The 24,505-nt window shown below is 45.4% G+C and overlaps 1 protein-coding gene across 2 annotated transcripts in view; it reads left to right on the forward strand.

Moving 5' to 3' along the window:
• The window catches only part of LHFPL6 (LHFPL tetraspan subfamily member 6), a 431,165-nt gene that overhangs the window by 334,807 nt on the left and 71,853 nt on the right, over window positions 1–24,505 (forward strand). For both annotated transcript variants that reach the window (XM_069639391.1, XM_069639392.1), the window contains exon 3: window positions 3,082–3,180. In XM_069639391.1, coding sequence (XP_069495492.1) covers window positions 3,082–3,180 — 99 coding nt within the window. The remainder of the gene's footprint in view (window positions 1–3,081; window positions 3,181–24,505) is intronic.

A 24,505-nucleotide genomic window follows, 5' to 3' on the forward strand; every position in this document is an offset into this window, starting at 1 on the left:
GCCTTGGTTGAAGTTAATGCCAAGAAGGTGGAGGCCTTATAAACGAGAGTACGTGGAGCGGTATGTTAATCCCTAGAAATGTTAACAGATCTTCACGTAAGAAAGTATGGCACCTTCTCTGGTACGCAACGTGCCAACTTGCTCCAGAGATTTTGCACCATTTTCGAATTTGGGTCTTAATCTCAAGGCATAGACATTGTATTGTGATTTCAGTCTCAGGGGGTGCCCTGCTGTACCAGGTGATCAAAGGACACTACTTCAGAGGCCAGTCAGAAACCACACATATGCAATAAAGGGATGGGTACCTCCTAATCGCCAAAGGTCCAGTGGAATGTTATGCTTGTATTCCAGAAAGAACCTAAGCAAAATACTTGATAAATATCTTACAACATACCAGTGGAACTTTCTAAATCATACTGATCACGTGTTGCCTGTTTCTAGCGAGAGAAGACTTCTAGGGTGCTACGCAAGGTCTCGATGCGTAGTGGGTGCTCCCCTCTGAGAATGATATGGGATCTATGGTGGAATATTCTGGAACCCTGAGATATTGCATGGGAGGGAGATTGGAGTTGGCCGTTGCAGGAGGGAGCTGGAGCTCATGTCGGAAGACGAGGCTGGTCCGGAGTTATAATGGGGGCGAGTTTACACATGCACTCCTCATAAGCTTCAGCTAACACACAGACTACCTCCATACCACCACAAGTAGAAACCCTGCCATATAAAGTAAACCTAATTAGTGAAATGTTTTGTGGGACTTGTAAAAGCACCCATGGGCTATATGCATGATCTTATGACCGTCATGCGTGATCGCTGATTTCGTAATGGGAAGTCCTGTTGTGTTTGGTGGCTGTGTGCGCGCAATGGTCCTGTCGGGGTGGGAAACCCATCCATCCTCCCAATTACTCTTAAGTCTAGGCTTGCCCCAATCGCCTTCCTCTCTTGATTCCAAGGAGATCCTTGCACAACAGGAGCATGCTGGCCTACCTTGTTGCTACATCGGTGTGCCCTATCAGTTTAAGCCTCATTCCTCGTGCAGCTAAACCACAGCTCTACATCCATTAGTGCGAGGCTTCGCCAGACAATGGCACGCATCCCCCACCATCTCGCTTGTTTTCGAGACGAGATTTATAATTTTCCAAAGCCAGTCTGGAGCATTTTTAGACCTTTATAATGATAATAGCACTCTCAGGTGATGCGTACCTGTTTACTGTGCAGAGCCGTGACTGTGATAGCTCCTGTTTTACCCTTGATCGTTGATGGAGAGTGAAAGATTAGCATGTGTTGACGTTTGGCATTGATAACGCTGTCCTAATTGGTTTGTATGAGACCCCTTTTCTCAGCCCCCAGTCCACTCTCACTCCCTTTTTCTGCCTTCAGCCCCCTCATACCACTTTTCTCACGCCCCAGCCCCACTGCACCCCTCTTCTCAGCCCCTAGTCCCCTCACACCCGTTTTCTGGGCTCCCAGTCCCCTTTCATCACTTTTCTGAAACCCCAGCTTCTTTTCTATGACCCCGAGGCCCTGATGGAGATCTCTCCTGTTTCGTACATCCACGTCCCTGACTCGGCTCGCTTTGGGCTCCTAGAGACAGGCCAGACCCCAGGCTCGGCCCCAAGCTACTCCTCACTGATGAGGCCTAACAAGGACGAAACGTGTTTGCGGATGCTTGTGGTCTCGTGCAGAAGGGATGCGACCTAGCAATTCGGGCTGGACTGCCCCTTTTGGGGTGGGACCAAGTTTGCATGTGGGCTTTCCCCTTCTGTAATGGCTTGTCAGGTGAAGAACAATGGTCTGGAGGGTTGCCCAGAGCAACGCCAGTGGTTAAGATTAATTCTAAACCTTCCAGCCATCACCTTTTTGTTTTTGCTTTATCACCCCAAGTGGGACGGGTATGCCCAGACGTGGGTCCCATGCCTGCTGGGCCTAGAGACCCAAGCTACTCCTCACTGATGAGGCCCAACAAGGCTGAAACATGTTTGAGGATGCTTGTGGTCTCGTGCAGAAGGGATGTGACCTAGCAGTTTCAGATGGACTGACCCTTTTCGGGTGGGGCTAAGCCTGATTTGCATATAGCCTTTCCCCTTCTGTAATGGCTTGGCAGGCGAAGAGCGATGGTCTGGAGTGTCGCCCGGAGCAATGCCAGTGGTTAAGATTAATTCTAAACCTTCCAGCCATCACCTCTTTGTTTTTGCCTCGACCTGTTTGGCCCTACCCCAGAGTTCCCTGGCTCCCCAGGCTCTAATGAGCAGTGCAGAGATTGACTGTCCCACAATAGCCCCAGCATTGAAACCCTCGCACTAGAGAAGCGGGGCCAGGAGAGGAGTGTGTCGCGTCCTGCCTTTATCTGGATAGTCGCATGTTGATGACTCGCTTTATTGCTGTGTGAACGGTGGCAGGAGAGAACCATACGCCGAAGGGTGTTGGATTGTAAGCTGGCAGCTCGTTGCATTTTCCGGCTCGCTATTTTGACAGGACTTTGGAAGGGGTTGCAATGGTGAATTAATTGGCGCCTCATTGTCTTCATATCAAGGGTCTTAGTTTCCGATTGCATGATTCAGCCCCTGTGTGAACGTTTGCAACACTGCAATTCCATTCTGTGATGTATGTTGGCTGCAAACGTTTTCTTTCAAACGCCCACGTGCATTTAATGCGTGTTATTTCGAGTCCTCCCGGGTTGAATTACAAATAACGCTTAAGTGTTCATGTTCAGAGTTTTGCATGACATTTGGACTGACACCCATAGTCTCTCAATATCACGACTAACAGACGCGTTTGAAATTGATGGAATGAATTGTGTACAGTTGGCTCATCTTTAAAGCACTATGAAAAAATTGAGGTTTTATATAGTCCACCTGTATGTGCAGGGCTGGGGTAAGTACCTGCGATGGTCTGCGTTGTCTTGCCGCCAAGGCAATCGCGCTGCCCCTGAGCTATCCTCCCACCTACGAACCTTTCGTGGGACCCACATGAACGCTGCGTCCCATCTGTGAAATCTCTAAGCTAATGTCCTATGTTGCTGTTGTGTTTGGAAGGCGGTGGCCAAGGTTTGTTTAATGTTTCTTTTCACTTTTCTCTTGGCAGGTCTGTTGATTGGATCTGGCTGCGCACTCTACCCTCTGGGCTGGGACAGCGAAGAAGTGAGGCAAACATGTGGCAACCTCTCTCAGCAGTTTGAACTTGGTATGGTTAATGTTTTTTTTATTATTGCCATTGCAAATGAGAGGTTTATAAACTGTGACATTTTGACTGCACTATCAGGTGCTCAATTTTATTAATGACATACGTGTGACAGGGGTCCCATCCCGGTGGCATCTTCTGTCAAGAAGCATACAAGTCTCAAACAGAGAGATGTGGAATATGTTTACCAAGAGTTCTTTACAAAGGATTTCTATACAAGCTCCAACTAACGTATCTTCCCTCCAGGTTACGCAGAATGGCGCAGTTCGGCCGTCTTTGGTCTGACGAGACGTACATTATTGCATCTAGACAGGACCTGCATTGGCTGCCAGTGAAGCTCAGAATCAAACATGAAGTGCTCACCCCGACTCACACATGCCTCCTCAATTTGGCACCTGAATATCTGGTGGCTCGTTTGCATCCTTATGTCCCTGCCCGCACACCTAGGTCACAGAACCTATCTATACCGGTTCAGCCCAGATTCAAACTGGTGAAGGCCGGTGGGCGTAGCTTCAATGTTCAGAGCCCCATATCCTGGAACCTGCTTCCTTCTTGTCTCAGAACTATTCCAACAACGGTAGAATTCAAGAAAAAGTTGAAAACACTGCTCTTTGAGCTACCACCTTATTACATGTTGAGCTCCCCTGTCTGTTATCTAACTCGACCTTGACTCACTGTTTTCCTGACGGACCTCTCTGTAGCCTCGTTTGTTTGTCTTGATGTATGTGCGAGCCCTGAGGCCCTCGGGCATGTGGCGCGATATACAAGATTTTGTTGTTGTTGTAATGAACTACAACCATTCCCTTAGGGGTCAAGAATGTCTCAAAAATGTAGCTCAATTATCAGGTTGGTTGATCCTCAAATTAAGTGTAAGGGTATGTCAGGAAGGTTCAAATAGGTCTAAAGTAATAGTTCTTTCACTTGTTGTTTGGGCTAGTACCTGATTGTGCCAAGCAGCTTTAACAAACACATCCAAATGTGGAGGTTGGTTCCCAAATCAAGCATAAAGAAGTTTAAGAAAAAGATCTCTCGTCATATCAGTCTGTGGCAAAGCCTCTGCTCTTAGTAGTCTCCTATGCACTGTTCTTGTGCAGCTGGGGGACGGCAGGGAGGCCTCCTCTTCCCTGACTTCAAATTGGCACTGGAGCAGGATAGTTAGTTCTGTGAGTGGTGTGACAAGGGTGCAGGCCTTAAACCAAGGATGACAGGCGGCCACCCTAAGATCTTACTGAATCCTCTAAAGGCCTCTTACCAATTCCCTCCCTCTGGCTCTCCTTCTCCTTAGAGTCTCAGTCTCTCTCTCGGTCTGTCCCCAACCTCTTGTATCTTCCACCCAGCCCCCTGGGTATCTTTCTCCCTAAACACCTGGGTCTCTCTCTCCAGTTTCAGCCTCTTGGGTCTTACTCTTCCCAGTCAGTACCCGATTCTTTCTCTCCTAAGTCTCCTGGATCACTCTTTCATTAACCTCCTGTCCCTCGCTTGCTCCCAAGCCTTTCACACACTCTTTTTCTCTCATTCCCTCCCTCCACCCCTCTCCCCAGCCTTTTGGGCCTCTCCCACCCCATCTCCCTCTGTCTTTCTCTGCCCAGTCCAGTAGGTCTGTCCGCCAGCCTCATATCGCCTTCTTACCGCACCCTCTAGAAAACTAAGGATAGTCTGTGTCAGGAAGTCCAAGGCAAATATCTGTCTGTGTCAAAAACCTATACTTGCCCTCACGTCTATTTGTATACAATGTGTAGGGATGTCAGCATCAAAAGAAGTCGTTTTCAAAATAAAGTCTGAGTTTCTTCCAGCTCTTGGCTTTTAATAAGCTTTTCCTTCCCCGAGTTCAAAATAGTTAATACGGCACAGGGGTTCTGTTCCCTTCCCCAAGAGTTCAAATCTTCCATCTTTTCAAAACAACACAATTCATTGGAACACTTCCCAGCTCTTCAGATATTGTTGCTTTTCACTACCTCACATAAGTATTTCAGTTTCTTGACTTCAAAATCACATAAACGTTTGTTGCAGTTCATAAACAAGCTTCTTTGTGGGTGCTTTATGTTGCTTTTCAATACAGGGGTGCACTCAGTCTAGGCACAGTTGTCGGACCACGCAGTCCACCCATTATAAGTCACACAACCAATAGCCCTTTGTTGCTTTTCCATGAACACTAGGCCACTTCTTCAACTTGAAAGTGATGCTTGACTTATTCACCTGTGTCACATTCTCTTGACACTGTAACATGGCAAAACTATTTTGTGTTCAACGACCAATTCTACCAGCAGGATTCCGGCACTGCCATGGGCGCAATCTTTGCACCTAGTTTAGCCAACCTGTATGTCAACACTTTCGAGCTCAAGTACATATATCCACAAACCAATCCGTTCCTTGAAAAATTGCTCATTTGGCGTCGCTACATAGATGACATTTTCGTCATCTTCAGAGGGACCATTGAAGAATTTATAGCATTCCACACATGGATCAATGCACAGACTATCCATCTACAATTTACCATGGACAAGGACAAGAGACAGACCCATTTTCTTGACCTAGCTATTGCAGCATCAGAGGGAGGGCTCATCTCCAAGGTCTATCATAAAGAGACTGATAAGAACTCGCTGCTCTCATACTCCAGCTACCATCCACAATCCTTAAAGGACAACCTACCCTTTGGACAATTCTTGCGCTATCGCAGTCTCTATAGTAGAACCAATGACTACACCACTCAGGCGAACATCCTGAAGAACCAGCTCATCCAGCGCGGCTACCCACCAAGAATTGTTAACAACACATGCAAAAGGGCCAGATGCATCCCACGCCCATGCACGCTCGAGCAACACAAGAAGAAGAATGATGACCCCCTGATCACAGCAGTACTCAGTTACTCTCCGCTTCTCAACAAAATAAAAAAGGAGATCAAGTCCCTGTGGCCCATCATCAACACAGGCACATCCACCATACCGTCATCCCAGTTTGCCTTTAAAAGAAGACGCAACCTGAGAGATGCATTGGTCAACAAAGTACGAGCAGATGCAGTCACTGTGCCAGATACGCAAGGCACACTATGGAACCTTAATCAACCAATGGGACACAGCCCATGCGGGCTATGCTCCATGTGCAAACAGACCACTCACAGCACCATGGTAGATATTGGTTGGAAGACACTGTGGGTCCAAAAACATTTTACCAACTGCAATATCAAAGGAGTGGTGTACATGATCACCGGTCCATGCAATCTGCGCTATATCGGCATGACTGCCCGTTAGGTCAAGAAACGCATGATCGAACACAGATCCTGCATTAGAACTAAAAAACTGACAGCACCCATAGTTCCACATTTCTTGGCCGGGGGACACACGGCTGAGACCTTCAAATGGACCAACTTGGAAAAGATCAAGCGCCCCAAACGAGGAGGGAATTATCACGCCCTGCTATTTACACAAGAACAAAAATGGATTTTCCGTTTAGACACCTGCCCTCGATCAGCCGGCCCATGCTGTGAGTCTTTGCCAGCTGCAAGTGACCGGTGGCCCATTGATCCCAATTATGACTTTGAACCTGCCCGCTTCAGACACAGCAAGGCCCAGTTGGCACCCCCTTTTTCCTTCACATTTGATACCCCTTGTTGATTTTCCAGCCACGTCTGGCACACATCCCTCGCGCGCCTCAGCTTCCGCCACATGGCGAAGCACACACCCAGCCCACACCTTCCATCAGCCGGCGCTGCGTGTAAGCACCTCCACCATGGACAACCATGGGTGAGCATTTGTAGGGCAATGCCTCAACGCAACAGACACACTATATATATTTGTGTTCACCATCAATATATAACCTGAGTTGTTTTCTTCTTTAACCTTTCCCCACCTCTTGCCCTCTCCTGACCGGTTGCGCTGCTCTATTCGGCCACGCCGCAGGTGTGCCATATTAATCTGAATTTTTTCAATTTTTTTTCCTGAACTTCTCTTCGAGCATTTTCCAAAACTGGGGACTTGCTGCCCGCCTCTGCATCAGCCTCATGTGCGCAGATGCAGCAATAGATACTTATACATTTACTGTCTGCCGTGCGCCTGAACAGGGTTTCTTTTTCCCTGCAGGCTTGTCCACGCCCTCCTCCTCCGGCGCTCGCACACCCCCTATGCCGAGCACCCCGATTGGAGGGATGCCTGACACACCTCGTACTTGGCACCCTCCGATTGGCCATGGACCGCGCTCTTGCTGAGCTAACTGGCCACGCCTTTCTCCCGCATCACACGCGGAAGACAGCGCTGTATCTTCTGCAGCCGCTCGCAAAGCAACCAGTGTTCTTCCAGTGAGCAGGCTGCAGCGATTCCCCAAAGAATCAAGTCAGGTATGTTCTCCTGACCACATGCTTCGGCAATCTAGCCGCAGCTTGTCCTTAGGGATACACGTAGCTCTATCTGACGCTGACTTTTTCATTGCAGGCTTCGAGCCCTACGTGACACTTTTGTTTTTCCTGAATCAGACACACCTCCTGAACTACAAACATGCATCCAGGTAGGCAACTGTGTGCTCCACTATTTTTGAGTAGTTCTGTCCCACTCAGTGATAGCACTGAATGAGCAACTAGACATGACATAGATATATCATTTCTCCTAAAGAGGGCCACACTTTTTGCCAGCCCCTTTGTCTCTTTTCCTACCTCTCCCCACCTCCTCCCCATCCCTTCCCAGGGATAGTTGTCTAGCTTGTAGCCACACCAAACACTGGCAATGCTCCTGACAGAGATTGAGCAACACTTTATTGTGTAGCAATTACTAGTCATTAAAGTAGATTTTGAGCAGGTTCTGGCTGCATCACTTTGCAACATTGCAACTTGAGGAAGACTTATACCCCTCTTGCAATGTTCTTTGTGTCTCCTCTCCAGGATTGCAAGCAGCCTGCTTACCCTGCCCGTCTTAGAGGCCAGCAGGAAGATATTTGTGTCCTGAAGAAGATGATCTAAATCACCAGTATACCATTGAAACCGGTCGACCATATCCGTTGTGGCTCCACCACAACACCACGAGATATTCCCGATATCAGCAGGGGGTACAGTGATAACTCACGAAGAACCTAGATATTGCGGGTTCCATCCATAGCAAACCCCAGAGCTAGTGGGTTTTGTGTTTTTAAGAAAATGTATTATGTTTTACATTTCCAGCGATTGGGCAACCATCAGCATGCAGAGAATGTGGAGCCATCAGGGTAATTCAAAATGCCTAAAATACCGATGACTCCAGTCCCCACATGCTAACTGAAGCAGTCCGGCTTTAGACTACGAGATCTAATTCCCCTCTCGTACGCACCTTCAACACAGATGGTTGCCCCTCCCTCTTGTTAGGCTGTTGGTTACCAAATTGAGTGTGTTTTTATAGATACCAACATTCTTTGTAGAGAGCCAGGGACAGTATCTCCACCTATCCATCTTAGATAGGCATTGCACCATCTGCTGTCTAGGGACAGCCAACCACCCCCCTTCAGGGACAGGGTGTTCTTCCTGAGGGCCAGAACAGCTCACCATCTTGTATTTTACCTTTGTGACTACCCTTAGTTGCCACAATAACTCCCTTTTGCCTTCAGCTGCAAATATACCTTCGTTCTCCCAAGGAACCGTCTCTTTGAGTACCTGTACATTTGCTTTATGGTTTGGGAAGGCAGTAGTACTTCTGGCATTTCAAGCCCAATTTACCCTGTTGTTTTTTCCATGGCTTGCTTGGCCACCATGCACTTCTCGCACTTCCTTGTACTCTCTTTGCCCCTGCCAATGCATGTTTTCTCCTAACATACAGTTTGTTGAACTGCCCTGGCTTTTGCCAGTGCTTGGTTTCTCTTTTAATACAGTTCTTTGTATCAGGCAGATTTGTAAACTTTCTTTCACTCTGATCAATATTTAAAAGTGATCAAACTTGCTTTCATTCCGCTCGGTATTCAAAAGTGCGTATACTTGCTTTCCCTCAATTCGGTTTTTATAGAAATGCTTGATTCTGTTCAAATCCATGTTCACTGCTTGCTTTGCATATTTGCCTCTGTTCAAATCAATGTTCATTACTTGCTTTGCATATTCGCCTGCAAGCTCGGTGTGCCCCCTTCTTGGTAGACTCACAGGTCGGAGCTTACGGCTTTCCTGTGAGGTCCTCTGCCGCCACAAGTTCTCTTCTTCCTGTGTGGTACCTCAGTTGCTCTCTCAGCAGCTCTCTGGAGTCGCTCACCCAGCGATGCTCCTCCTGCCGCTCAGGACTTGCACGACCGCTTTGCTCGGTCACAACGGTCCCCCTCTCGCGGTCTGCCGCCAACCTCCAGCGTCCTTCAGATTTGCTTCCTGCTGCATTAACTCTGCATCTTTGAAAGGGTCTCGAGATCTCTGCTTGCCACACCGCTGTTCCAGAGACGTCTGCTTGCACCCAGCAATTCTTAGCCCTGCTTTCATAGCTGCCTCCATTTCGACAATGATTCTGGCTTTTAAAGTTCCAGCCACCTTCATTGGTCCAAAAAGGACTAGACCACTCACTGTTGAAGGGGTAGACCTGCCTTGTTGTCCTCCTCCTCGTCCCAGGACACAACAGAGGTCTGTATGTGTATATATTCAAAAAATTAGGATGTGTTTCTCTAGTTGGGCTCTTCGTCCCAGTGCTGAACTGGTGTTTGTTAGGGAAGGTTTTAAGGGAAGACCAGGGAAAAGGCTGACAATAGCCTAGAACGGCTTGAGGGATAGAGTGTTCGTTATGGAAAGGAAATGGGGGACACCATGTCCTCTCCCCACTCACCAAGTCTCCTCCATCCAGGTGACCCTTCCTCGCATATCAACCCCCAAGGTCAGGATCCAAGAGTGATGGCCTTTCCCTGGCCACCCGAAAGGAGGATCCCGGGGGAAAGAAGTGCCCTCAGGTTCCTCACACTATGCTATTCACTCAACATCTCCAAAATAACTCCTTCTCAATTCTCCCCTTGCCCCCTGCTACGTTTGCTTTTCTTTTATCTATCCTGGACCCTTCCGTCTAGCCTTGCTGTGGCTTAAGGGAACTCCTATGTGTCTAGCTATACAACTGACATGGAGATTGGTTGATGGTGGGACTTAGTGTTGGTTAATTGCTCCCCATGGGTGGCCAGCTCTCTGCTGATCACTCCATGGCCCTGCCCTCGGGGAGGACTCCCCTAGCCTAACATGAGTTATGTGTATCGAGACCTTTTAAGGTGACTAGTTAACTGCCCACGTTGTCTGTCTTACTAGGGTCCCTCTTCAACCCCCCCCCTCCGCTGTGGTTCCATGGTACAAGCAGCTAAAAGCATGTTCTTCCATTTTGGATTTCTGCACCCGAGGAGAGCCAGGCATGCATGAAATGCACTATCAGCACTGTTATACCACACCTCTTAATTAGTTCCTTTTAAAAGATTAGGAGCTTCTAGAGTGGCCCTATGTGATAGGTGTCCGCAGCCCATGTGTGACATGGTTGTGGTAGCCAGGAGATTCTCCCATTGCTGCCCCTGGGACTTGATATCATCTGGCTTGTGGAGGCAACAAGACTTTTTGGCGACCCCACTATCCACCAGTAAGGTTAGGCAATTGACTTCATCGAACTCGTTAACACACTTCTGACGTGCTTTCCCATAACCTGCACAACTGAACATTAAAGAAAATTGGTCTGCCCTACTCATTGCCGGCATTCAGTGGTCTACAAGGATATCAATTGGTAACATCAATAATACTGATTCTGTTGTGTCGGATCAAATTCACTTGAAAATGCGCACACACACATGGCCTACAACCAACATGCCTGCTCAATATTTCACCACTAATGATTTCTTCAAAATAGTACAAGTCGCTGCTGGAAGCACAGAGTGCACATTTTCCTTAAATTTGACACAGTGATCTAAGCATTCCATTCCCCTTTAAACATTAAAGTTTGTTCTTCCCTTCTATGCGATGTCTTGCAGGGTGAATTTCAGGGTTTTCTTTTTCTGAATATTTTTTATGTTTCAGCGCACTCATTGCATATCTTAATTTCTTCTTGCCACCTTTAGCAGATTTCAGCGGTTGTTCCTGGCCGGTGTCTTTTGAATTGTCCTATGTATTTTTTCTTTCACACAACTCATCCGCTTTCTAATAAAAGTCGCATTGAGTGATGTCCACACCTTTCCCAAAAAGAAAGTACATTTCAAAATTGTAAAAAACGTACATTTCTTTCTTGCTCAAATCTCTTTTAATAATGGATAACAATTGTCTCAAATTGAGAGCCTTAATTTATTGTATATACTTTGGGAAACAAATCAACATCCTCAAAAGATTAAAGGTTAATTGAAAAAAACCAGATCTAGCAAACCAACCAAAGAAGAAAATTAAAAAAAAGTTTGACGATGACAGAAAAAAAGTCAGACAATTGCTGTAGCTCAGGATTGCACATCTGCTTCAATGCTCTACACTAGTTTCAACACAATGTCCACCAATAAGAGGAATGTGCCTTCTTCAGAACCATCTATCTTATGTGATGCAAAAAGATCAAAATAAATCAGATGACTGATATCAGGGATGAAGGGAAATCTGCGCTGCTCCTCTTAGACTTGTCTGCAGCATTCAGTTTGGTTGACCACAGCATATAATGCCACCACCTCACATCCTCAGCCTACTTCTCTCAGGAAGCAGCATCGTGCATCGCCACCTACCTTGAAGGTAGAGTAATGAAGATATTTTCTGAGAACACCTGTGCAGCACCTTCTCCTATTAACTGTTGTGTGCCCCAAGGATCTTGCGTCTCGCCAACTCTCTACAATATATTCACTAAGCCCTTCTTAGACCCCCTAGACTCTCTTTGCATAGCCTACACAAACTATGCCGACGACATGCAAATTCTCCGTCCCTTCTCCAGCTCCTACACTGAAGATGCTGCTAAGCTAAGCTCCACTTACGCCACCATTTAAGTCTGGATGGCGACCCATGGCCTCCGCCTCAATGGTGAGAAAACAGAACTTCTTAAAACGGGTCCTGCTGCTGTACTGAAAAAAATGGACCCTCAGTATTCAGCCTTTAACATCGATGGCTCTCTGATTCCAGTTTCTCCATCTGTCAAAACACTTGGTGTATACCTCAACGCCACTATCTCCCTAACTCATCAAGTCAACGCCATAATCTCATCAGCAGCCTACTCAACTAAACAAGTAAACGCTGACAAACCATTCCTTTCCCGATCTGATTTTGATGTTATGCCTCCTAGTTTATTTTTTCCTATTTATTGATCATTTTCATGCTGCCAACCGCAGGACACAGAATGCTTTGTTGCGCTATACACTTTGGTCACAGTCATACAAAAAGGACTTGTACCACTGAAGTGCTTGGGGCGAGACATTGGCCACATGGTGTAGGTGGTGTAGAAGCGTGGTGCAGTCCACTGTACAGGAGGCTGCAAATAGGTAGGAATGCAGAAGAAGGCTTGGTATGCTAGGAGATCCCATACTGAGACCAGTGCTAGTTCTGTTCTGTGCCAGAATCATCTTGAAATGTGAGCAGTGTGAGGATAGATAGAATGTGTGCCTGTAGCCGGACAGCAATTATTTCCACTAGAGTCTTGGAATTCTACTGCGGCCCTGCTGCGGGACAGTAATTTCTGGGACCTTTGGAATCCATCATTGATTTTGTTTTAGGAGCAGTGTGAGCAAGGTCTATTTGAGGGCTTTGTATACATCCAGTCTGTAATGAGCTATACATGGATGCAGTGAGGGGTATGCACAGCATGTCTGCATGAGTTGCCTCAATGCCCGCTGGGCATGGTATCCGAAGATCTTGCTTGGTCTGAAATATTTAAGGTTTGGGAGTGTACCAGTGGGGAGTGGCTCAGATAATGAGAAGCTGTTATTTACTTTGTTGTCCTTTGGGTTGGGTTCTTGGTGGGGTGGATTCCACATTGGCCTTGGCTATTGATGTCTACACCTTTTCTGTAAGGAGGCCAAGCTGTTCCAAAGGTGTTGGTTTGGTGAGGTGGGGGCTGCAGTAGACTTATTTTTATTCATCTAGGGAAGTGGTATTATTTGGCATTGAGGATTGCTTCGTAGTATGTAATGCCATATTTGAGTTGAACATGTTCCTTGGGATCCTTTGCTCTCTGCCAGGTAATTTCCAGCTTGTAGCATCTTTTTTTTAATTTTAACTGTATCTTGGAAAGATGGGGGTGGCTTTTTCTCCTGTGTAGGGGTGTGCATGATTTCACAATGTGATAGGGTTTTCTGTAGTGAGCTTGTGTTGGGATCAAGGTTGAGTTCTGCTTTGTTTTCTTGAAGGGAGTTCAGCTGGCTAGATGTGAGTTTGTTATTGTATCCTCTGGAATTACTTCAACTGGCTAAATGTGAGTTTGTTGTTGGATTCTCTGGAATTCATTTAACTGGCTAGATGTGAGTTTGTTGTTGGATTCTCTGGAATTCATTTAACTGGCTAGATGTGAGTTGGATCCTCTGAAATTACTGCCACACTCGTAACAAGCCCATCAAGTTTTAAAACTATACAGTATAGGTGCACTGTATTATACATTAACTACTTACCACCCACCTGTTTCATATTGTATGCTGCCCAGAGAGCGTTGGCGTATGTGCCTTGGTCCCAATGGGCACTGGGCCACTGTTGAAGAGCAATCCCCAATACATTACGACTGTTGCATATTTTTTTATCATCCCACATCACTCAATGATTTCCGTTTTCAGTATCATTGCTTGATCAGAATCTTATGCCGCAAATGACTGCTTTGCTTGGAAGGCGAGGTTTTTGGTAGGCAATACCATACTGGCGATTCCTGCATCGATCAATTGTGAACTGGTGCCAAGTATGTGCTTAAACAATGGGGGTCATATGACCCTGGAGGTAGCCGTGCCAGTACTGGCACGGCTGTCACGGGAGTCATGAATTTACACCATTCATGAATGGTGCCGGTGCATCCGTCGAGGTCTGCTCCCGGGTGCCGGTCCGCCTGCCAGGTCAGACCTGGTGGGCGGAAAGGCACTCGCTCACAGAGCTCGTAGTTTGCCGGTCCGGTAACAACCGGCACCGTTGTTACCGGACCGGCAAACCTGTAATTAGGCCCATTATCTCTCAGATATCTTGTCCGTTTTTACTTAAATCGAATTCTAAAGAGGGATCCAGTTCTCTGTGTTTAGTTACACTTTATATTCCAATGTTATAAGTAGGAGGAACGGGGGACAAACCTCATGATCAAAGTTGGTGAATGCTGGTGGCCAATATGATGGAGACTCCACCTCTGTTTTAGGTCTTTTTTCCTACCACTTTATAGGGCATTTGTACACTATGGCTTGGAAAGTTGTCCTTCCCATGGATGAATTGAGAGTATTGAAATCAGATATATGGTCACACATGCCTCACTTACTGCAGATTCCTCTCTGCTGTCCGTTCTGTGGCAAGAGTTTCTGAAGTTCTCCAGTGTGTTTCACTATCGTTGAGTTGAAGTAGTGTCAGAAACGTTGGTTGATAAGGATCCGGTTCAATGCCTATTTAAAAGGGATCCAAGTGCTGCGTCAGAATTGCTTGATCTTTCCACCAATAAAACACTGCCAAATCTCTCAAGCATTGTCTAGGTCACGCGGCAGCAGTTCTAACTGCAATAGATATTAGAACCTAAATAAAACAATTTAAGGGTTTAGGTTTCCACAGGGTAACTTTCAACTTGGGTATTTGTTTCTAATCCATTTTACTGATAATCTATGTATCTATATCATTTGGGCACATTTATAGATTGAAGCCACAGCCTCAAGAAGCAAGGAATTACTGCTAAGAGAACAGGATACAAACATTACTCTAAAGTTAGGGCTGGACACGCTTTAGAGATGGCATACAAGATTGGGTTTTTGTTGGCGAGTGGTATTTGGGGTACAGTTATTTAAAGGGTTGTGGGGTGTAGCTGGCGCTCCAAAGGGTATTCATAGGGAAAGTCAATCGAGTTTCACAAGTAGGATCAGAAAAGAGAAGGAGAATCAATCTAATATAGCTCTTCACCCATGTGTGTACCCAGGTTGCTCATATTGCCCACCTCAGTAAGACCATCTGAGTTATACATTGGCCTCAGGCTTTCGCTTGGATGGCTTTGAAATTTCTCATGTGTCCTGCCACACCAACCACACTCTTGGCTATAATTAAGTCAGTAGCATTCATGCCTCCAGTGTCCAGTGATTAACCACTCTCTTGTACTGGATTCTCAGCACTCAAACAAATTCCATGTAATATCCTGGATGATGACACACATCTGAGTGGGAAATGGGATCTGGAAGCTTTACAGTTTGGCTTCATGCCACTTCCTTTAGCACATATGTATAATCTCTGATGGTTGAGATTGTATGATTCTAAGGCTGACCCACAAGTGCAAACATATCATAGGTTACTATATTCCACAGACCCCAGTGCAATGTTTGCTTTTCTACTTGAACTAGAGGTCACATGTTGTCTCATACAGGCCTTCACTTATCTGTCTCATGAAAACCTGAAGGGCTTTCTAGAGTCTTTAAAAAACTGAACTGATGTGGAACAAGTAGCCCATGAACCATATACCTCTTATGTTATCCCCTGGCTAAGTCTTATGTGATGCCCACTGCAAGACTGGCCTATGTACAGAATAATGTTCATTGGTGTTCCTGCAGACACGCTGTAGAGACGTGTGCATTGCTTAGAAAACATATTTCACGACAACAAAAAACTCCTGTCGTCCTATTACAAACTCTTCAATGAACATGTCAAAACTTTCTTTGACAATTCCCTTCAGGAGGTTGTTCCGGGCATATTCATTCAGCAGTAAGTCCACAATAAGCCAGATAATCATGACTGACACCTACCTCATCTACAACAGGGGAATGCACACCCCATAGAGGGGCATGGTCCGCTAATTACCAGAGCAGTATAAATACTTCCCTTTAAAGGAATAGTTTACTCAAAAATTGCATTGGCTCAAAAGATGGACCATGATCAAAAATGTATATAAAACATATTCATTAAGAAAGTTCCTATGTAAACTTTTGAGCAAATGAGGCTCAAAGTCACACATTTCAAGCACTAGGAGGCATCCATTTTGTGAAATTGATGAGCCTCCTATGCTTGTGTTAATCTCTGCCCTTGCTGCACTAATGAAGCAAATACCAATCAGCTGTAATAAACAAAAGCTACTAGCAGGTGGCTTTTGCTTCATTATTGCCAGAGCAGAGATTAACACAAGCTGCTGCTGGTAAGTGCTTTAAATTTCATTCTTTTTTCAAAGCACTGCAAAATAAATGCTGCGGTTTTCTTTCTAACTTAGAAAAAAAACGGCAGCATTTATAACGTTGTATTCATGTTTGCTGTGGCTTCAGCTTTGAGTCTCCTGGGCTCCCCCGAGACGGGGGAGCCCAGGAGACTCAAAGCTGAAGCCACAGCAAACATGAATACAACGTTGTTGTATTTATAAATGATGCGTTTTTCTTTCTACGATTCCCTGGCGCCTCTGAGCTGGGGGAACCCAGGAGACTCAAAGCAAAAGCTGCCGCAGTCAGAAATACAATGTTGTTGTATTTATGATTTCCATGGTTTTCCAACCATGGCAATCACAAATACAACAACGTTGTATTTATAATTGCTGCGTCTTTGCTTTTTGCCTTTCATTTAACGTTTTCTGTGCTTCCCTAGGCTTGGGGAGCACCGAAAACATAAAATGAAATTGAAGACAGCCTCCTCCATGCATAGCTCTGCTCTGGCTGCAGTAAGCAAAAGCTCCCAGTGGGGGGATTTTGCTGCTAGTTTAGTGCCGCCAGGGCAGAGCTTAACATGAGCTGAGGAGGCTGCCTGAAATGACCAAATGGATGCTCCCATGTAAACGCTTTGAGCCTTGTTTGCACAAAACCTTACATAGGAACTTTATTTAAAAATATGTTTAATGTATGTTTTTGATTATTGCCCATCTTTTGGGACAATAACATTTTTGAGTGAACTATTCCTTTAAGGAACCACAGCGGAAGCACCTTAAAAAGACAATCATCACTTATTCTTTGGGCCAACGTACTCTCAAAGCTAGACTTGGCAGCCCATGCATGAGAAGTAATCTGCCTTTATGCCTGTAGTGTATGACAGCTGCACAGTGGATGGAAAGTAAAGGTGCTCCTGTGCACCTCCATGAAGCAGGTTTCCTCCATGCAGCCTGTCATAGTCGCTCGACACTGTCCTGGTAAATGGAAAGAGAGCGATAGAGTGTCCACGGTCTGAGGATCACTTGCGTCCCCTGCACACTCGCGTTTCTGTCAAAGACAGGCAGTAAGTCAATCTATTGTCAAATGATAGTGTATGACTCAAATTAAGTCAATCAGTTATCTCAGTCAATTTTCTCCTATCTGTTTTCAACAATATATTTATCAGTTTTCAAATTTTATCGAATGTCGGAGCTATTCAATCTAATGTTCCCAATGTAAATGTTTAGATACGAGTTTCCTACAATAATTAAAATCATAATCACACTACTAGCTTCAACGGTATATAAAAAACGTCCTATATAATAGTGCATGCCATTTTATCAAAAAAAGACAATTTTAATTTGAACATCTGTTCACAGTAGTACAATATTCTATTCATATTGTGTTATCTAGCAAACAAACCATTTTTATTGTGGTGGCTCAATGCGTTTCGGGAATCCTATTCCCTTCTTCAGGAGCAAAATACTATTAAATTGATTCAATATTTGCTAGAAGTAATTGTTCAGAGATTCTTACCTTCTTTAGCGGTATCTGTTTGACACAAAAACATTATATAACCAAGGTAAATATGCTAAGGTAATCCTCTTTAAATAGGTATCGTACATTATTTATTCGGCATGTGCCTTTCTTGTCAAGTACATTCATCCTACCTCTCATCGGTGCCCCTTGACCTGTTAATTTGATGAGGGTGAGGAGAAAGTGAATCATGTGGCTCGATTGGCAGAGAACTGAGCACTGGTTCTCTGTAAACTAGACTGTGGAAATGCTCTCCTCACTGGACTCCCAAACACCCTTTCCCCCCTGCAAGCCATACAAAATGCAGCAGCCAGTCATATCCTCCACCTACCCAAACATTCACACGCATCACCCCCGCTCTTGCCCAGCTCCACAAGCTCATCGTAGCCCCGAAAATTGCCTTCACAGGACTCTACAAGCTCAAGCTGAGACTGCTGCTCGTCTCAGGAACTGTTTGGAGGATCTGGGGCACTGGATGATGACTAATTGGCTAAAATTGAATGGCAGTAAGACCAAGGTCCTGGTTTTGGGTACTTCGTCTCCCCTTCTCTTTTGGACCTCGCAATTCTGGCCATCGAGCCTTGGCTCTCTTCCTCTTCCGGTTCAATCGGTCCGCAACCTCGGTGTCAAAATCTCTGCCTCTCTGTCTCTTGACATTCAGGTGGCTAGTGTCTGTAGTGCCGGTCATTTTAAACTCCGCATTTTGCGGAAAGTACTGCCCTTTATTCCTGATGAATGCCAGGCGCCAGTAGTGGCAGCCCTGGTCCTCAGCACGCTTGATTACTGCAACACTCTCTCTCTGGCCCAGCCTCGCTATTTGATCCAAAGGCTTCAACTACTGCAAAATGCCGCCGTTCGCTCCATACTTCGCCCTCCCTTTGGATCCCACATTTCTCCTCTGCTTAAGAAACTACACTGGCTTCCTGTGGCCAGCCGGATCTTGTTTAAATCACTTTGTCTCGTGCATCGTGCCTTTTATGGCGAGGGTGCTGAGTAGCTCCAAACGAAGTTTGTTCACTACACTCGGTCTCGTCTGCTGCGCTCTCAGTCTGCGTGTCTTCTCACTGCCCCCCGCTATCGTCTGTCACGTATGGGAGGCCGGAGGCGGCTGATAAAGCCTGGAACAAGATGCCTATTGCTCTCCGGGCAACTGAAGACCACCTTACCTTCCGTTGGTTGCTGAAAACCACTTTGTTTTAGGCCATCCCTTCTTTTTTATGGTGCTGTTGGCCTCTCTGGATTTTTTATCTCCTCAGTAACTAGCACCAAGATGCCTTTGGGTGTACGTGCGCTTTACCAAGTCTACATAACATAACATATTCAGAGTCATCCACCTGAAAACTCCATCTTACTTTCATGACAAGCTCAAATGTATCACCCACACAAACTCGAGACAAGCCAGCCAACACCTTCTTATACACATCCCACTCAAATGCACACACATTTACCCACTGGGCACCCAGGACTTTGAACACCATACATCTCCACATACATATTGTATCCTCCACACCACTTTCAGAAAGAGCCTCCAAACATACTTGTTTCCCCACATATAACCCTGCCCTCCTCCCCTGCTATCACTTGTCTATCCTAATCGTATTATCCTTTCCCGAAAACAATTTGTAACTTCATTTTTGAACTCCCACCATTTCAATATCTGAAGTAAGCTGCTATGCGACCCTCTGGGCAGGTCCAGCGCTAAAGACAAAATTCAAATAAATAAACTCTTTGGACTTCATTTCGTGGGTGCCATCAGGATTGCTTCATCTGAATTGCCTTTGACATTAAAAAAAAACAAAGCTTTGTAATCTGTTTGTAGGAGCGAAAATGAGTCCTTATATTAATTCGGTATGAGGTGATAATATCGCTTGGGAAAAGGTCGCCAGTCGGTGATATTTCCCCAAATTTGCACTCCCATGAAAATCAAGAACTTTCCCCAAATGTTCTAGGGCTGGAGTTAGAATAGAACATTGTACCTGTCCTAGCCTTTTCTATCTTCTTCCCTTCTGGTTTCTTCTAGGTGGTAGTCTATGCCAACAACTTCCCTGGATAGGATTTCAACAGGCTCTTGTGGTCGGGTGCCTTCTCAAATGCTAACTTGCTCTCACTCTTTGCCCCTTCACTCCTGTGCTCCTCTCCCTGATGTTCCTTCTCCTCACCCCCTCTCTTCTTCTTGCTATTCTCTCTCTCTCACTCTGTCTCTCCCTCTCTCTGTCTCTTTTTCCACTTTCGTTGGCTGTTGCCCATCCCCTTCTCCGCCCCCTTTCTACTTCCAACCTCCATCCCTTTCGATGGTCACACAATCTTGTGGTTTCTCTTCTCCCGTCTACTGTTCCCTTCTCTCTTTCTATTTTCTCTCCCCTTCTCTGCGCTCTCATCTGTCCTATCTACTCTCATCCCTTCTCTACACTTACTCCACTCCCTCTTCTCCTATCAATCTCCCCTATCTATTTTCATTCACCTCTTTCACTCCCTCAGGCACTCTTCTCACTCGCATTCACCTATACTCATACTCTGCAGCCGACCCCAATCACACCTTCTAGAAAACCTTCCTTCATTCACAGCTTCGGTCTTACAATCAAGTACCACTCTCTCTTACAAACAACACATCTCCAGCACAATCTTCTCAATGCACCGCTTCATCGTCCTTAGTCTGCCTCATCACTCAGTCCACCTCCACTACATCCAACCTCACTGGGACACCATCACACCTTCTTTGTCTCACTAGGTTTTTAGATCCCTGGATTCCTATGTCCTACTTTTCGTCCCCCTTCCATTGGTTTGTCTGCTCACCAACTTCTTTGGGCCAATCTGGTCTTACTATTTCCCCTGGGGTTGTGCCACAGGAGCAGGAAACTTTAAATCCCCTATTAAGCCCTGCTCCTTTCCCGCATATCACTCAAGTCCGTCTCTGGTGCAGGTCTCGATGTTTATGCAGTGGTCACAGGGACGCATTGAGTCTTTCTTTGATATGACAATCGTTTGCTGGATCGGTACTAGCGTTTCCAATTTATTTTTGAAGCCAGCGATTTCACTCAGTAGAGCACAGCAAGTTCCATCTGCCCCATGGCCTCCTGGGATTAGGAGTCCTGAAACGAAAACAGAATTCTTGCCAGAATAAGGTACGGCAGGCATTGGGGGATTGACAGTGATGCCTTCCACATGCAACAAGGCACATAGAAGGGAGGGGGCAAAGATGGGGTCCCTCACAACTCCCTCACCCCACCTCTGGGGCAGGACTTTCTCAGGTATCCCTATCCCAGGTGCAGAAAGGTCCCTGAACCCCTTCACAGGGTTAAAACCCTGATCCTGTCACAGCCTGGAGACCATGCAAATGGCAGCTGTGCATGTTATAAATGCGTGAGGCTGTAGATAGCTGTACAAGAAGGTACTGCTAAACAGCAAGCATCACATGGTAGGGCTTCTGAGCGATTACGTTCAAACCCCGAGCACTTGCCAGCTGTGTGCTCTGCGGTACATGTTATTTTTCCTTTCTGTTGCCAAATTTGAATGATATTTTTAAAATCAATGCTTTCTTTGAAATCATACAAGGGGGTACCTGGACTATTAACTGGCCCACTTTCTTAGTTTTATTTAGTTTTCATTTGAAAGCCCTTTTCAAAATGGTCACATGCCTGAAGTTTGCTCACATTTCCTGATTGGCTTCCTAACTTTTCCTGACTAGTGCTCTGCCTTTCTCGCCCATCAATTGCACATCAATGAGAGGGACCTTCTGCTGGGATAACACATGGAAGCCAGTCTGAGCCCATCTGGCCCCTCGACAGGCTCAGGATATGCCAGGTTTTAATTCATGCTCCAAAGAATGATGTTGCTTTGTGGAGCATAAATCATGCTTACTCGTTGGACTTCCTGTCGTATCTTGCCTTCTGAGCACCTTCCTGACTCGGACACTGTAGCAGTATTGAAGACACAATATCTACTGGCCCCACCTGTTAATCAGACTATATGAAGGCTGAATACATTCTTGTGTTTGGTTGTTCGGCAAACAGAAACAGGTTTGAACTGCATAACCTCATTTTTTACCTTGGCTTAGCCTTTTCACGTATTTCGGAAATTCTGGCTTAAACCCTGCAATTGACATTTGCCCGCAAGACTATAACATGTTTGTGTAAAACCGCGAAACTAGGACCAATGGCAGGTTCTCACAAATGCTGTAATCCACTCTTTCCTGCACAAAAAGAACAACTCCCTCTGATTGCCAAAAGAAACATTCTCCGTATTGGCAGATTTGATAATCATCTATCGACGAAACTCACTTGACCCACCATTTCCAGACTTTTGGGAGAGTGTGTAGCTTCACATCTCCCAACATGCTCCCATCCGTGGGCCATGGGGGTTGTATCTAGTCGCTAGGTGCAGCAGTTCCTCCTAGAGCTTTGGCTCTGCTTATTATGTCACCGGATCTTGGCCACGCCCTAATCGTTAAGAGCCCTGACATCAGATGCCACACATCCTGGATGCAATGAACATCTTAAGGGATTTTGGAGCCTGTGGAACAATGGACCCAACCTGCCCAAAAAAATGAAGGGATCCAAGGATCTCTGCTACCCCGTACACGGTTTGTCCCAGTGTCAACCCATAGCTTGTCAGTATATCCTGCAGAGGACATTGTTCTCTCTTGAAGTGCCCTGAATCCCTACACGCATACAGCAATCAGAATTATGCACAAGTGGAAATAGTGACAGTCCTTGACAAGGATGCATGGGCTCCAGCATCAGTACAGATCACATTTTAACAATTACAGCCACTAGGATGGTAGTGCAGCTCCACAGGGTGTAGTCTGATTGCAGTACACAGACCAATTGCCGTCAATGAAAATGGTACACATGCCCCGGCATAGCCATAAACCTCAGATTTACAGCCTCACAGAATATACAAGTGCTTGAGCTTGCCTACAGAATATTACACCAATGATATCCTGAAAGCCCAACACTCTTGCTTTGCTAATAGATAACACCTGTTCTATTATCTGGCTTCGTACGATAGTCTTCCTCCATGCTGCGCTTGTAGGACGTTATCGCGTTTAATGGTCGTTATTTTTGCTGACTATGCTGGGTAGGTCTTGAGGTTAAAGAAAGATAGTCTCTTTCCAGTCTGTGGTTCCCACTGTTATTTTTCTCTCTTGTTGCTCATGCTGTTGGAACTGCTCGTTGTACGCGGTCTCGCGATAGAAATCGATGTATTCTACCAAAGAGGGGTTTTTAACCTCATTTCAATTCTTTTTCGTGAAGATGTCAAATTGCATTGAAACAGTTCTGGGCAACCCTAGAAATGCATATGAAGGAAGTGACTTGTGCATCATTCTAGGACAGTTTATTGTGAATGTGAATACAGAAGATTGGTCGCATGATCACAGCTCTCCTTCTTGTGCACTCAGTGTTCTTTTCCACAGACTCCTACCTCTATTCCTGGGTCTCCAATCTGGCAATTGCCATCACTTTGGCCCGCACCTCTGATTCATCTATAATGTAATTAGTGGTGCTAACAGAATATTTTGGTTCCAGGCTTGGCGTGACCATGGGTAAGGTGGCATATTGCCTCTCAGGGTTCCCAACCACATCAGGAGATGTGAAGATTGGTTTAAATACACTTTTCTTATGTTTGTTTTTTGGTTATGGTGCTGAGATTGGAGAAAATGCCATGAAAAGGATCTCCAGAATATTGTGTAGTTAGTGCAAAATTGTTTAGGCTGTCATTATTTTTCACACTTGGAAAAAACATAGCAATGCTCCCGAAGGTAATAACGACTTACATAGAAATTTCGAAAACAAAAAAAGATGAATTAGGCAAATATATATGGAAATATCTGTATTTGAAGTTTCCACCTGATGCCTTTTTTAAGATCACTTCCCTTTAAAGGGCTGGGAAATTAACAACATTTCACAAAGAATGTGTCGATGAAATCGAACTAACAATCAGAGCAGGTTTAATGCGTTCATAAATGACCGGTTTATCAATGTTCTAAACTGAAAGGAATTGATGTATGCTCCCTGCTAGCAAAGCCCAGTCTTTCACACTCTGATCTCCTAAAGAGACTCCAGATGCAGCAGAGGTCGTCCATCATTGCATCTGACATTCAGGGAAATGGGCGCCTCTGTGGTTACAGACATGCAGGCTCCTGGAAAACAGACATTCTGTCTTAACTACTTGCTTGAACAGTGTTGGCAAATGTAGAAACGCATTCCTCAAGCCACATCGCGTATACGGTCTGCATACATGAAATATTATCAGAAAGAATTAGGTCATGAGAGAAGTTTCCTGTGACTGACTTTTACGAAGTGTGACCTTTGCATAGGGACTCAACAAAATCAGCATGTGCTGCAGACACATGCAAAATTGCTCTGCACTGGGAACTGGACATAATCTGCGACAAACACATAAACTAGTTGGATAGAAATTATATCACTCTAATTTAACATTACTTTTATCATTTGTATCTGCATAAGGTTGGTTGCAACATTTCAACTCTTTGCTCTGTCCCACTCTACCCACAGCCCAGGATTCCATGCCATAAAAAAGATTTTCTATGATGTACAATGTTATGCTTTCAAACCAAGAGAACACATTTTTTACACAAAATGGAATAATTGTATTTTAGTGTTTATTGATCTCA

The sequence above is a fragment of the Ambystoma mexicanum genome, chromosome 7q (assembly GCF_040938575.1).
Source record: "Ambystoma mexicanum isolate Mex_15411 chromosome 7q, UKY_AmexF1_1, whole genome shotgun sequence".
Lineage (NCBI taxonomy): Eukaryota > Metazoa > Chordata > Amphibia > Caudata > Ambystomatidae > Ambystoma > Ambystoma mexicanum.